At 44.7% G+C, this 13662-nt stretch overlaps 1 protein-coding gene across 1 annotated transcript; it reads right to left on the bottom strand.

The window, feature by feature from the left end:
* Positions 1-165: 165 nt before the first annotated feature.
* Positions 166-13515, bottom strand: LOC118082510 (uncharacterized). Its single transcript, XM_035110142.3, has 7 exons — positions 13379-13515; positions 10736-12031; positions 7971-8885; positions 6553-6647; positions 5133-5300; positions 3966-4123; positions 166-3235 (listed from the first exon to the last, which is right to left on the bottom strand). Exons 2-7 carry the CDS (start codon positions 12028-12030, stop codon positions 2990-2992), a joined length of 2877 nt encoding a protein of 958 aa, XP_034966033.3. The 5' UTR covers position 12031; positions 13379-13515; the 3' UTR covers positions 166-2989.
* Between the last annotated feature and the right edge of the window lie 147 nt (positions 13516-13662).

Genomic DNA, 13662 nt, shown 5'->3' with positions numbered 1-13662 from the left:
ATAAATAAATCAGCTAAAACTGATAAAATAATAATAATCCGGCTAAAACCAGGGGGCCAACATGCTCTGCAGTCGGATTTTGAGCTATAAGCTCCAGTTTCATAGCTCGTTGCACCGTTTGGTCATACAGGGAGGGCCATTATCTTCAGTACAAAAGGGCATATATACATTTCAGAGCAAACCATATGAAATGGCTATTTATTGTGGAATGCTACGCCATTTACAAAGCAGCAGGCCTATAGACAGGTGGCATAAATGATAACTGGATAATAATAATAATAATAATACCCTGCCCATCTGGCTAGGTTTCCCCAGCCACTCTGGGTGGCTTCCAACAGAATATGAAAAACACGATAAAACATCAAACATTAAAAACTTCCCTAAACAGGTGTGAAATTTTATCCTCAGCTACAGTTATAAAATAGCAAATACACTTAAAGAGATGGACAGTTTTCAAGTCTGTTGGTCTTAGGCCGTTGTTGAGTGTCCCTCTAGCAAATCTTTAGTGGGTCTTTTTAAAAATCAAACTTGTTCTGTTCAGCATATTAGCAAGTGCTAATGGCCCATGCAGTCTGGATTTCCCACATGCCAATGTGAAATGCTCTGAGTGGCTTTTCCTGCAGCTCCTCCTTTCATTCTCTGAAACTGAGAAGGCTGAAGGTAACATTTATCTGGTTGTGTATACAGACCATACATTTAAAGCACATCCCCACCCTCCAATATCCTGGGAACCAGTTTATAAGGGGTGCTGGGAATTGTAGCTCTGCTACTACAGTTCCCGGGATTATTGGCAGGGGAGGAATGTGCTGTAAACACGGTGTGCATCATCAGATGCCTCCCCTACAATACAGTTACTTCCCCACAACTGCACTTTATTTCCCTGCCTCACATTTGAGGGCAATTGCCCTTTTTAATACTGGATCCAATCACTGTTAAGTAACAGTAACAGTACAAGTAGAAAGCAATTTCAGCTATTAAGAACAAGAGCCCTGTACCTCTTAGCTAAGACCAAGAACCCCAGGGATCAGCAAACTTTTTCAGCAGGGGGCCGGTCCACTGTCCCCAGATCTTGTGGGGGGCTGGACTATAATTTGTGGGGTGTGTGTGTGTGTGTGAACGAATTCCTATGCTCCACAAATAACCCAGAGGTGCATTTTAAATAAAAGCACACATTCTACTCATGTAAAAACACCAGGCAGGTCCCACAAATAACCCAGAGGTGCATTTTAAATAAAAGGACACATTACAGAGGTACCTCTGGTTGTGAACAGGATCGGTTCCGGAGGCCCGTTTGCAACATGAAAAGGCCGCATCCTGAAGCGCCGTATCTGTGCACGTGCGTGACACAATTCGGCGCTTCTGCGCATGTGCAAAGAGCGATTTAGTGCTTCTGCGCATGCGCACGCACCGAACCCTGAAGTAACCCGTTCCGGGACTTCCGGGTTCGGCACGGGACGCAACCTGAAAAGACGTAACCTGCAGCGGACGTAACATGAGGTATGACTGTATACTCATATAAAAACACGCTGATTCCCAGACCGTCTGCGGGCCCGATTTAGAAGGCGATTGAGCCGAATCCATCCCCCAAGCCTTAGTTTGCCTACACATGCCTTAACCTAGCTGAGCATCCTGTTTGTCACAGTGTCAAACCCCGAGAGGCCCACAAAGCAGGACATAAGCCCAACAGTTATTTTCTTATCTTGTTTCCTCAGCAGCTGGTATTCAAAGACATGGAGGTGGTACACAGCATTTGATCCTGGAGACGGCACACAGCCATCATGACTAGTAGTCACTTGCAGACTTATCCTCCATGAAGTTGTCCAATCCCCTTTAAAACCATCTAAAACTTGGTGGCTTTTACTACAACTTGTGGGAGAGAATTCAGTAATTTAGCGATGTGCTGTGTGAAGAAATACCCAATTTTAGTCTGTCCTGCATCTTCATGGGATAGCTCTAGCATTATTCTCCACATGGCCCTCTTTCATATTCCCCCTTACCTTTTTTCTAAACAAAAAGCCCCAAATATTGCAACGTTTCCTTACAGAGGCATTGCTCCAGCCTCACGATCATTTGGGTTGCCCTTTTCTGCACGCTCTCCAGTTCCACAATATTCTTTTCACAATGCAGAACTGTACACAGTATTCCAAGTGCGGCCACCCCAAAGATTTGTATAAAATACATGAATGATATTGGCTGTTTCTATTCTATTTGTGTCCCTGCTGCTGCACACCGAGTCAAGCTTTTCATTGAGTTATCCACCAGTTTCTGGTCAGTCAACACCAGTTCACACCCCGCAAGTGCAATGTGAAGTGCTTTGCCTCTTGTGTGCATCACCCTATACTTGCATGCACTAAACTGCTTTTGTTATTTTAAAATTTTGTTTTACCAGTTTGGAGGGGCCTTATTGGTCTTGTCTTATCCTCTGCAACTCCCAACTTTAACCACCCGCATTAAGCATAGCTCATTCCCATCTTTGCCCATGCCATTTCTTTAAAACCTGAAATGATAATAATAAAGAGCGCTTCTAGTAGTGCAGAGCAATTCCCCTCAGCACCAGAACCTGTCCCCACATAGGTACATCTTATGCATCCCTGAGCAGAGACATCCCTCTTTACTAGAATCGAACATGGCCCACAGCCTCCTTGGCAGCATTATAAAAGGGTCTTGGATTTTTTAAAACTTATGAAGATGCTTCTATACTGTGCTAGTTTTGCATCTCTCACCATGTCTACTCATTCTGAGCTCCGAAAGCATCTCTCCTGACTCCTAAATAGCTATTAGTGAAGCCAGCATCCAAGCTACTAAGAAATGACCCATTCAAAAGCAATTCCACAACTAGGTCTGTGCTGCCCAGTGCCTGCCTCTCTGCTCTGAAGATGCTGAACTTCTCTGTAGAACTTGTGGGCAGAGGGAGGATACTCCCCAATAAGGGGCACATGAGAGATACGCAGAATGTTTTGTGCCTACATTTTGCCTTCACTGTTCAGAGTTATAAATACATAAGGGAATGGTCAGAATCTCTGGCACTACTACCGGTACCACATGATATGTGTTCCGCTTTTTTTACACTGGTGCTTTCTGGTTTATAAAGTTTACTTTGGCCACCGGACAAAATCGGATTAGAGTCCTCTCCCATATGGATATTAGAAAAAGTCTCTATTTTGGACCAGTTGTGATCCTTTTTGATGGTAAGATCTATTAAGAAAGTCCTCCAATGAGCATTCCGATCGTGTACCTATAGCAGGGGAACAAAACAAAACAAGACAAAAAATACTGTTATTATTCAAGTTCTGACCTGATTAGAGCAATCATAAAGGTAAAAGTACCCCTGACCATTAGGTCCAGTCGCGGACGACTCTGGGGTTGCACACTCATCTCGCTCTATAGGCCGAGGGAGCCGGCGTTTGTCCGCAGACAGCTTCCAGGTCATGTGGCCAGCATGACTAAGCCACTTCTGGCAAACCAGAGCAGTGCATGGAAACGCCGTTTACCTTCCCACTGTAGCGGTACCTATTTATCTACTTGCACTTTGACGTGCTTTCGAACTGCTAGGTGGGCAGGAGCTGAGACCAAACAACGGGAGCTCACCCCGTTGCAGGGATTCGAACCGCCGACCTTCTGATCAGCAAGCCCTAGGCTCAGTGGTTTAGACCACAGTGCCACCTGCGTCCCTAGAGCAATCATAAGGACCTTCTAAAACAATTTTAAAAAATCAATTAGAGTCATGCAACTTAAACTGTGCCTAACTAGACCCATTTTTAAAAAAACAAAGCAATGTGGACTAAAGGCCCCTCTGGGATTAAGGGCTCTGATAGTAAATTCGCCCCTAGACAGACACCAAAGCAACATGGATGTTTCTAAGCTTTTTAAAGGTCATTGCAAATATTTTTTATGCTCAAATAGTATTAAAGCTTGTTTGCCTGGCCATCCCTATTAAAATGAATGGGGCAAACTGGAGAACATACCAGGACATGCCTCCTCAAGGTAGACAGATCTGTGAAGGTTCTTTCGCAGGCCCTGCACTTGTACGGTTTTTCTCCAGTGTGAATGCGCTGGTGACGCCTCAGGGCTCCTTGCTGAGTAAAGGTCTTTCCACACTGCTCACAGAAATAAGGAGGAGTCTCTGAGAAAACAAAACAGACCTAACAAATGTTGCGAGTTGCATTTCCAATACAGTATCTAGTTCTCTCTCACCTTTAGACCCATTTTGGGTCTACTTAGTGGCTCGTAAAGGTAAACACATACTGATATCAGAAAACAAAGTATGTTTGAAACAGGAGAGAGACGGAAGCCAACAGACACAGCAGCTGTTAAATGCAAGGCTGAGAATCGTAGCCCTGTGAGGGATTTCCAACTCTCAGCACTACAGTTCCCAGGATTCACAAGCATGACTGGGATAAGAGTTACAGGTAGGTAGCAGTGTTGGTCTGACGTAGTTGAAACAAAATAAAAAAAATTCTTCCAGTAGCACCTTAGAGACCAACTAAGTTTGTCATTGGTATGAGCTTTCGTGTACATGCATACTTCTTCATGCGCACAAAAGCTCATACCAATGACAAACTTAGTTGGTCTCTAAGGTGCTGCTGGAAGGAATATATGTCCACCTTTTGGAAGCAAAGATCTGTGCAGTGGTGAAGCTGCTTGCCCACAGACTCTACACAACTTGGCTTTCATCAAGGAAAGATAATGCCAAGTAGGAAAAATTGAAAATGCAAGATTTTGCGGTTGTCAACGAGAACTCAAGGTTCTGAAAAGTGAGCCTTCAGGGAAGCTATAGCACACAGGTCTATTTTAGTTTTCAGTGACTCTCAAGGAAATACATTGTCTCCCTTTGCCTGGTGTGAAATAAAGTCTGAAATTGAGCCTGGAGCACCCTTGCTCATGTACACATGTATCAATCTCCTGCTTAGAACATAAATTGTACTGAGAGTATTTAACTAGCGTAGTATTTCCACATGACGATTCTTGCATCATATTTAAATAGATATGCAAGGCAACATTGCCAACTGTGGTATGGGGCAGGTTCTGGATTCTTACACTGTACTTGCACAGAATGAACACTGGATGTGGCAACGACTTCCATCAACACAATCCATCTCCTCCTCCACCCCCACAGGGAGCGGATTTATTACCTGCATGAATGTTACTGTGTTGGGCTAATGAGGCCCTCAGTCCAAATGTTTTCCCACACACATCACACTTGTATGGCTTGGCTCCCATGTGGCAGCGCTCATGGCATTTCAAGTATTCGTTGGTAGAAAAATGTTTTCCACACACATCACACTTGAACAGACGCTCTCCTGTAAAGGAAATGAATGGTGGTAGAATTATGTTACTGACCATTACCTACGCTGATGATCTCCCACAGGAGACATCCAAATAACGTCACTAGATGTTGTTGGACTACAATTCCCATCATCCCTGAGCATTGGCTAGGCCGCCTGGGGGGGGGTGCCATTTATTTACTTTTTACCCCACTCTTCCTTTGGGCCCAGGACAGCAGTTGGGAGTCCAACAATTTTTGAACAGCCACGTATTCAGTGGGACACTAGAAAGCCCAGTGTGTGTGTGAGAGAGAGAGAGAGAAAAAAAATTATTTGAATTTAGAAGTATAGAATTATAACAATACAAAATACATATCCATGTTTAGAGATTCCTCTGAATCTCTGGTCTTCCCACCTTCCCTTCCATGGATCCTATTGCCAACCTTTTCAACTGCATATTATTTCGTAATCCATATTTTATGTCTCTCCATAAAATTTGCTACATTACAAGTGTTATTGCAACCCTGCTAATTTTTTCATCTGCTTACAGTGCTCTCCCAAGTAAATTATAAATTCTTTATTGAAGATTTGGTCTTTTTGGTTCCTGAGCTTTCGGGTCAGTTTTGCCATTTCGATGTACTCCAACAGCTGAGTTTGCCAATCTTCTCTGGTAGGGACTTTTTCTCCTTTCCATCTCTGGGCTAGTAGCATCTGTGTAGCTGTCGTCGCACAGTGCTGATATTTCAGACATACATTTGCAATCTACTCCCGCTGGTGGGCCACATATTCCCCTTCCCTGGTCCAGGAGAACTCTTCTACACTCTCTAGCATCCCAAGCATAGTTGCCTCTCTTTCTACTCCTGGGGTATATGATCCTTTAAGCCTCTGCTGCAACAGTTACACACCTTTTTCTGTGTTGTCAATGCCACAGAAGCCCCAGGCAGGTGGCCATTTGTAGCAGTGCTGGAGAGTGTAGAAATGTGTGTGCTGCCTCATTCCTGATCGCAGTGTAACATGTAGTTTGACCCGAGAGAACAGGTTGGAGTAAGTGAATGAGAGGTAGCTTAAGAGTTATGCCACACGGGAAATCTGGTAACCTCCCCCACCACCATCCTTTTCAACTACTTATCTGCAGTTCATGAAAAGTCATAGGACTGTAGAGTTGGAAGGGACCCCAAGGGTCATCTAGCCCAACCCCCTGCAATGCAGGATTGTAATCAGAAGAAATCAATATGCACGGATAGGCATTAACCTCTGCCACATCCAAGGACTGGATTTAAACGCTTACCTGTATGTGTCCTCTTGTGGGCAGTAAGCCTGCCTTTATCTGCAAAGCAAGCTCCACAATCCTCACAGATGTATGGCTTTTCACCTGTATGGGACCTGCAGTCAAAGAAATACGAAAACGCTGACAAAACGTGTTAAGAGTGACATTTCCCGCTTAGTAAGTATTACAAATAGTTTGCCAAGATTCCACCCCTCTCCCTCACCTCCCTGCCACCACCCAAGGCAAGGGATAGAGAACTTGTCGGGAAATTCATGGCGATTTGGACTAATTGATCTTCAGGCACTTTTTGGCTATACGATTCTATGGCTACAGCCAAGCCATGCCCCCCCACCCCCAAAAAATCAAAGATAAAGTCATCAAACGAGAAAAGAAAAAGTCAGGTTTCTCATTCAGTACAACCAATAACAGTAGACTTAATTAAACAGTAGACTTAATTAAACAGTAGACTTAATTAAAATAAAATTTAAAAAATCAGTACATGATAATTTGAGATGGAATGGGAGAGCCTGCAAGTCTCCAAGTGTTCTTGGATGCCAACTTCCATTAGCCGTCAGCCAGAATGCTGAGGGGTTTTAGTTTTCATTTATTTAGATCAGGCATCCCCAAACCTGCTGCCCTCCAGATGTTTTGGACTACAATTCCCCTCTTCCCCGACCACTGGTCCTGTTAGCTAGCGATCATGGGAGTTGTAGGCCAAAACATCTGGAGGGCCGCAGTTTGGGGGTGGCTGATTTAGATATACTGTATATAAACCACACTTTTGCAAAAAATACAACAAAATGGCATGCGCCAGACAAAATTACAATCAGAAGTTGTAAGTCCAGCAACACCTGGAAGTTCTCCTGATTTAAGACCTCCTGAGAACAAATAGAGAAGAGAGCCCCAGCTCAAGGAAATGGGTTTTTAAACCTGCCCCCATTGAGGTAGCAGTAGAAATCATTACCAGAAATTTCGAAGCACGGAAAATCAGTCCCCACCTCTGCTCCTGTTTAGAGTTGGTCCAAGAGCTGCTTTGTATACTGTATTTGTCAAAATAAAATAGAAACATCCCTTCCAGTGGCACCTTAGAGACCAACTAAGTTTGTCATTGGTATGAGCTTTCGTGTGCATGCACACTTCTTCAGTTTTGACGGCAGACCAACACGGCTACCTACCTGTAACTTGTATATTTGTGTGTTTAAGCGGTGTGTCACCTTTTAAAAAAATGCTAGGACTATTTATTTCTAGTTGTATTGTCACCCAACTACTACTGAAGGTTGCCAACTACACGCCCCCCCCCCCCAAAAAAATGTTGGTCGCCTACACTCATGGCCAATGCATGGTCAATGCATGAGTTAGAAGTAAGTACCCAATTCTGATGCAAGCAGAAGTTGCAAAACTAAAAATAAAAGAGAAAGAGAGAGAAAGAGCAGGCTGACCTGGTGTGAATCTTGAGCTGCGATGGCTGAGCAAATCTTGAGCAACAAATGCTGCACTGGTACGGCTTCTCGCCTGTATGGGTCCTCATGTGAAACACTAGCGCTGTTCTTGAGCTCAAGATCTTCCCGCAGACAGAGCAAAGGGGACGCTTGACTCTCCCTTCGTGCTTCCGCACATAGTGGGTCCTCACGTCCCTTTTCCTTTTGAAAGTGGCGTTGCAGAGGGTGCAGGAAAACTGCCTGTCCTCTGTGTGGACGCTCGCCCTGTGCTCCTTCCAGCTGTTGTAACTCGCGAAGGACTTGCTACAAACGTCACACTGGTAAATTTTACCAGGCAAAGAATGGTGGACGTTTTTGCAGTGGTCGGTGTACTTCTTCCGCGAAACGAACTTCTCCGCACATTTGTTGCACGTTATAACGTAGGCAGATTTTTTGGCTCCCTTGCTTTTGTTCACAGCGCCCCTCGCTTTGCAACCAGCGTTCGGTTTGCTTTCTTCAGTGTCTTGATCACTTGAATTCTCATCGATGTCTTCAGAAGAGACTGCCTCATTATCTTCCCTGCCCCTTCCTTCTGCTTCACAGTCCCTTTCTCCTTTTACACAGTCTTCTGCAGACAAAGTCCTGTGACCGCCTGGTTTTTCTCTTTGAATATCAGCATCACCACATTGCTCCCGACTTTCCTCTTTACTCTCAGACTCTGCTTCCAACGACGGAGGAGATTTCCTGGATTCTCCCTCAAGCTCCCGAGTTTTTTCATCCACAGGCTCTCTTTGCAAGTTGCTGTTTGGTACCTTCGGATATGTTTTGCTATTCATGTCAACTTCGCCATCTGTAACATCTGCTCTTTTTGTTGGCGGGGCTATCATCCAGTAATCTGGCACGAATTTCCTGTCTTGTCTTGATTCATGTATTTTTCTGTTGGGGGGGGGGGGAGTAATGCCACCTGTGAATTAGATACAATTTTCCACAGGCTATACTAGATAATCCATATATTCATACAAGGGCAAATTCAATTGAAAAGCATCTAAGCCCACAATCCTAACTTCCTTTCTATGGGGTAAGTCCCAATGACCTAAGTAGGACGTACTTCTAAGTCAACATGCATAGGATATTGCTGCCCCCATCACTAGATGCTATTCTAAGATTATTATTTTTTCCAGAAGGCATTTCCAGGTATGGTATTTAATTACTGTTTGCTACCATCTTACCATCTGCCGCACTGGATGTGTTTCTTTTTCTAGAAAGATGGGTTAGAAATGCTTAGTAAAAATAAAATGGAAATTGACAAATGCACATCATGAGGGCAAAGTTAAAGACAGAGCCTGCAATTCTAGAACACATTCCTGGGAGTAAGTTCGGTTGATCTTAGTGGGGTTTGCTTCTCATAAATAATAATAATAATAATAATAATAATTTATTTATACCCCACCCATCTGGCTGGGTTTCCCCAGCCACTCTGGGCGGCTTCCAACCGAATATTAAAAAAAGTACAGCATCAAACATTAAAAACTTCCCTAAGCAGGGCCGCCTTCAGTTGTCTTCTAAAAGTAAAATAATTGCTTATTGTCTTGACATCTGCTGGGAGGGCGTTCCACAGGGCGGGTGCCACTACCGAGAAGGCTGGTTCCCTGCAACCTCACCTCTCGCAATGATTCTCAGTAAGAGATACATTGGAGACTGTGATGAAAAGAGTCATTTCATAATCTTGTCCTGAGCAGCAGCAGCAGCAGCCAAGTATAAAGTCTGACAATAATAATCTGCTGCTCACACCTAGCAACGCACAGGGCATAAAGACTCCAAGGTGGTTTGTACAAGCTGGCTGACAAGGAGAGCAAACTGAGAAGCACAGCACCTTTGTTTGTCTGACGGTGGCTAAGTTTGGTTTGCTGAGCCACATGTTGTCCAGGCTATAAAAGGAAGGAAGAAACGTTTATTGTGCTGCCTGTAGGCTTCATGGACTGGATGTGGAAGCCATGCAGAAAATACTTTTATACTGATAGAACTTTGAATATATTTGTATAATAGCACTGCAATAACAAGAAGAAAGTGGGTGGTGCTGTGGTGTAAACCACTGAGCCTAGGGCTTGCCGATCAGAAGGTCGGCAATTCCAATCCCCACGACAGGGTGAGCTCCCGTGGCTCAGTCTCAGCTCCTGCCAACCTAGCAGTTCGAAAGCACATCAAAGCACAAGTAGATAAATAGGGACCGCTCCGGCAGGAAGGTAAACAGCATTTCTGTGTGCTACTCTGGTTTCGCCAGAAGTGGCTTAGTCATGCTGGCCACATGACCCGGAAAATCTGTCTGCGGACAAACGTCGGCACCCTCGGCCAGTAAAACAAGACTTAACTGGACTTAACTGACAGGGGTCCTTTACCTTTTTTTAAGAAGAAAAAGAAGAGTTTGGACTTCATATCCTGCCTTTCACTCCCCTTAAGGAGTCTCAAAGCGGCTAACAATCTCTTTTCCCTTCCTCCCCCACAACAAACACTCTGTGAGATGAGTGAGGCTGAGAGACTTCAGAGAAGTGTGACTAGCCCAAGGTCACCCAGCAGCTGCATGTGGAGGAGCGGGGAAGCGAACCCGGTTCACCAGATTACGAGTCCGCCGCTCTTAACCACTACACCATGCTGTCTCTAAAGCAAACCCAATAGCAAATCCTCTAAAGGTGGCAGACCTCTACTCGCTTCTGGATAAAATTTCTAACAGCAAAGAGATGAAGACGGAAAACCATCTCCCAATATTCTGAAATGCACAACGACTTTACCTTACATGAGTAGTGAAGGCAGATCTCTGAGCAAAACTTGCCGGGCAGCCTCTGCACTTATACGGCTTCTCTCCCGTATGTGTTCGAATGTGAACTGTCAACCCACATTTAGAGCTGATCACCTTGTCACAGTAGGGACACCTCTGGGGATTCTTTTTCTTCTCGTGCACTCTCCGAATATGATGGCTGATGTCTTTCTGGCACTTAAACCTTTTGTCGCACAACAAGCAAGGGAACTGCTTTTCATCGTCGTGAACAGTGAGCCTATGTTGACTTAGGTTCTGGCAACTGGGGAAGAATTGGCCACACATATCACAGCTATACTGAACCACCAGATCTGCGTCATGTTCTTCTTCCATGTGTGACTGGTACTCTTTGGCAAAATGGAAGGAATGACAACACTTGTCACATGTGTATATTTGGGGCAAGACTTTCGATATATTGCGCGGCGATTTCCTGAGTTTGCTTTCGCTAAGATTCAAACCGTTTTCACCCTCCTCCTGGCCGGGTAGTATACTGCTTGTAACAATGCAGGCTTCCTTGGAGTCCGCCTGATTTAGTGACAGATGGCTGGCCTTATTTTCCGCCGGGCTGACATTCTTCATGGTATGAGTGCTGTGCATGTCTATTTTATTAGATCCAGTTGACGCTGCTGTGCTGTTTCTGGGCCCCTCAAACACAACACCATATTTGCCAGAATGGCCAGGTTTACCTTCACTACCATCATAGACGGCAGTTAGTTTTGTATGCCTCTTTCGGTCCCAAAGCTGTCTTTTCATGGGCGTTGCCAAAATCCGTGACAAAGCACTCTGTTCCTTGTTCTCTACTTGTTTTGTTTTACTGCAGACAGACCTACCGCCTTCATGTCTTTCTGAATGAACACCCAGATCCAAGTCTTCTACTGCAGCCTTCACTTCTTCAAAAACATCAAGCAGATCTTGGCATTCAAGTCTTTCGGCTACCTCCTTTATCCGGTGCAGTTTGTCCTCTTCAATTTCTACTTCTGTTGTGTAGGCAAACTTTAGGAAGCAGGCAAATTCTTCAGTGCGAACACCCTGTAGAGTCACCCGACAATCTCTGGCTTTCAGCATCTCCTCGGTGAGAAACAGGCTTCTAAAGTAATTGCTGGAAGCAGCCAATATGACTTTGTGAACAAAAAACTCCTCCTGGATGCCAAACTGGTCTGTGTATATTATTGCGTCACAGAAGTGGCCAAACTGATAGAGAGAATGTAAGGTTCTCAGTAGGTTGGAAGCAGCCGTGTTGGATTTCATTAAAATTTTCTTTTTCTCCATCCTATCAAAAAGAAGAGTGTCAAAGAATGGTGTTACAAATCCCCCACTTTTAAAAGAAATACTGTACAGTAAATGAATAAATTCACTTTCTCAGTCAATTCACAGTTAACACAGAATGTCACACCTTAATAACTGAAGACGAAGTTTATGGAATTCAAAGGACTGTATGACCAGTCCTCCCTCTGTAGAGGGAGACAGACTAACAGTGCAATCCTACCATGCCTACTCAGAAGGAAGTCTCATTGAGTTCAATAGAACTTACTTCCAGGTAAATAAACACACAAGGAGGGTAGCCTAATAAAACTGAATAAAGTGTGGAATAAACTTGCACTATTAAGCCTAGTTTCATATTCTAGCCTATGTAGTAGGGAGCCTTGGTGGAAATTTATTATATTCCAGGCTCTACTCTCTACTTGATGCCTTGTGCAAAACTGAGAAGACACCTACCCACGATGAGAAACATGGAACACAAAAGAGCAGGCATACTTGGACACTTTCATGCAATTCTGGGAATCTTGCATTGAAAACATCACCCTATGAGGGGAAAACCAAAATGTTTGAAGGAAGAGAGGTGTAGGGAAGCAGAGGGGGGGGGGTGTTCTCTGCTAAAACTAGGACTTGGGAGCCATCCAATGAAACTGATAGGCAGAAAATTCAGCCCAAACAAAACAAATTACTTCTTAGTACCAAGCATTTATTTATTTCCTAAGTTTTATACACCGCTTGATTATTGTTGTTGTTTTAAATCCCTCAAAGCGGTTTACAAAAGATAGCACAGTAAAATCAGGGGGTGGGGGATTACAACATGCAAAACATGCAAAAGTAAAAATACAAAAAGCAGATTAAAACTTTCTAAGTGTCTGGACTAAATAGGAGTGGGGTTTTTTCGCAGGTGCCAAAAAGAGCACAGCGAAGGCACCTGCATGATCTCAACGGGCAGGGAGTGCTAGGCGCCGCTGCACTAAGCGACTGGGCTCTTAGTGCAACTTCAAACTGTTAGAATAATAGAACTGTAGAGCTGGAAGGGTGCCAAAGGTCATCTAGTCCAACCCCATGCAGTGCAGGAATCTTTGCTCGAACCCACGACCCTGAGATTAAAGACATCATGCTCTACAGATTCCTGCACTGCATGGGGTTGGACTAGATGACCTTTGGGACCCTTCCAGCTCTACAGTTCTATGATTCTAACAGTTTGAAGTTGCACTAAGAGCCCAGTCGCTTAGTGCAGCGGCGCCTAGCACTCCCTGCCCGTTGAGATCTGCAAGGACGTATCTCCCCCCCTCTGCCCCCTCCCAGCAACAAGCGGTGAGCTCTACCAGTGGAACCTCCACATCCAGGGGCAGAATACCTTTTGAATTATGACAGGCAAACGCTGCTGCCTTTCCCGGGGCGGAGAGAAGGAAGCGGAGCTGAAACTGAGCGGACCTTTCTTTCCTTTCCTTTTTTTGCATCGTCCCTCAAAGCGGGGTAGGAAAACGCTCCGCGTGACCCTCGGCGGCCGCCGTAGCAGAGCAAGGAAAGGCAGGAACCGAAATGACAGCGCAACACCCGCCCGCCCCCGACATCTTTCTCGCAGGGAAAGTGACGCCGCGGGAGCCATTTTTGCTGCTGGCAGCAGCCTTTTCCGCCCGC

This window comes from Zootoca vivipara, chromosome 3, assembly GCF_965207765.1.
Source record: "Zootoca vivipara chromosome 3, rZooViv2.hap1.1, whole genome shotgun sequence".
Classification (NCBI taxonomy): Eukaryota; Metazoa; Chordata; class Lepidosauria; order Squamata; family Lacertidae; genus Zootoca; species Zootoca vivipara.
The sequence above is the reverse complement of the archived record's forward strand: the minus strand, read 5'-3'. Positions and strand labels throughout refer to the sequence as shown.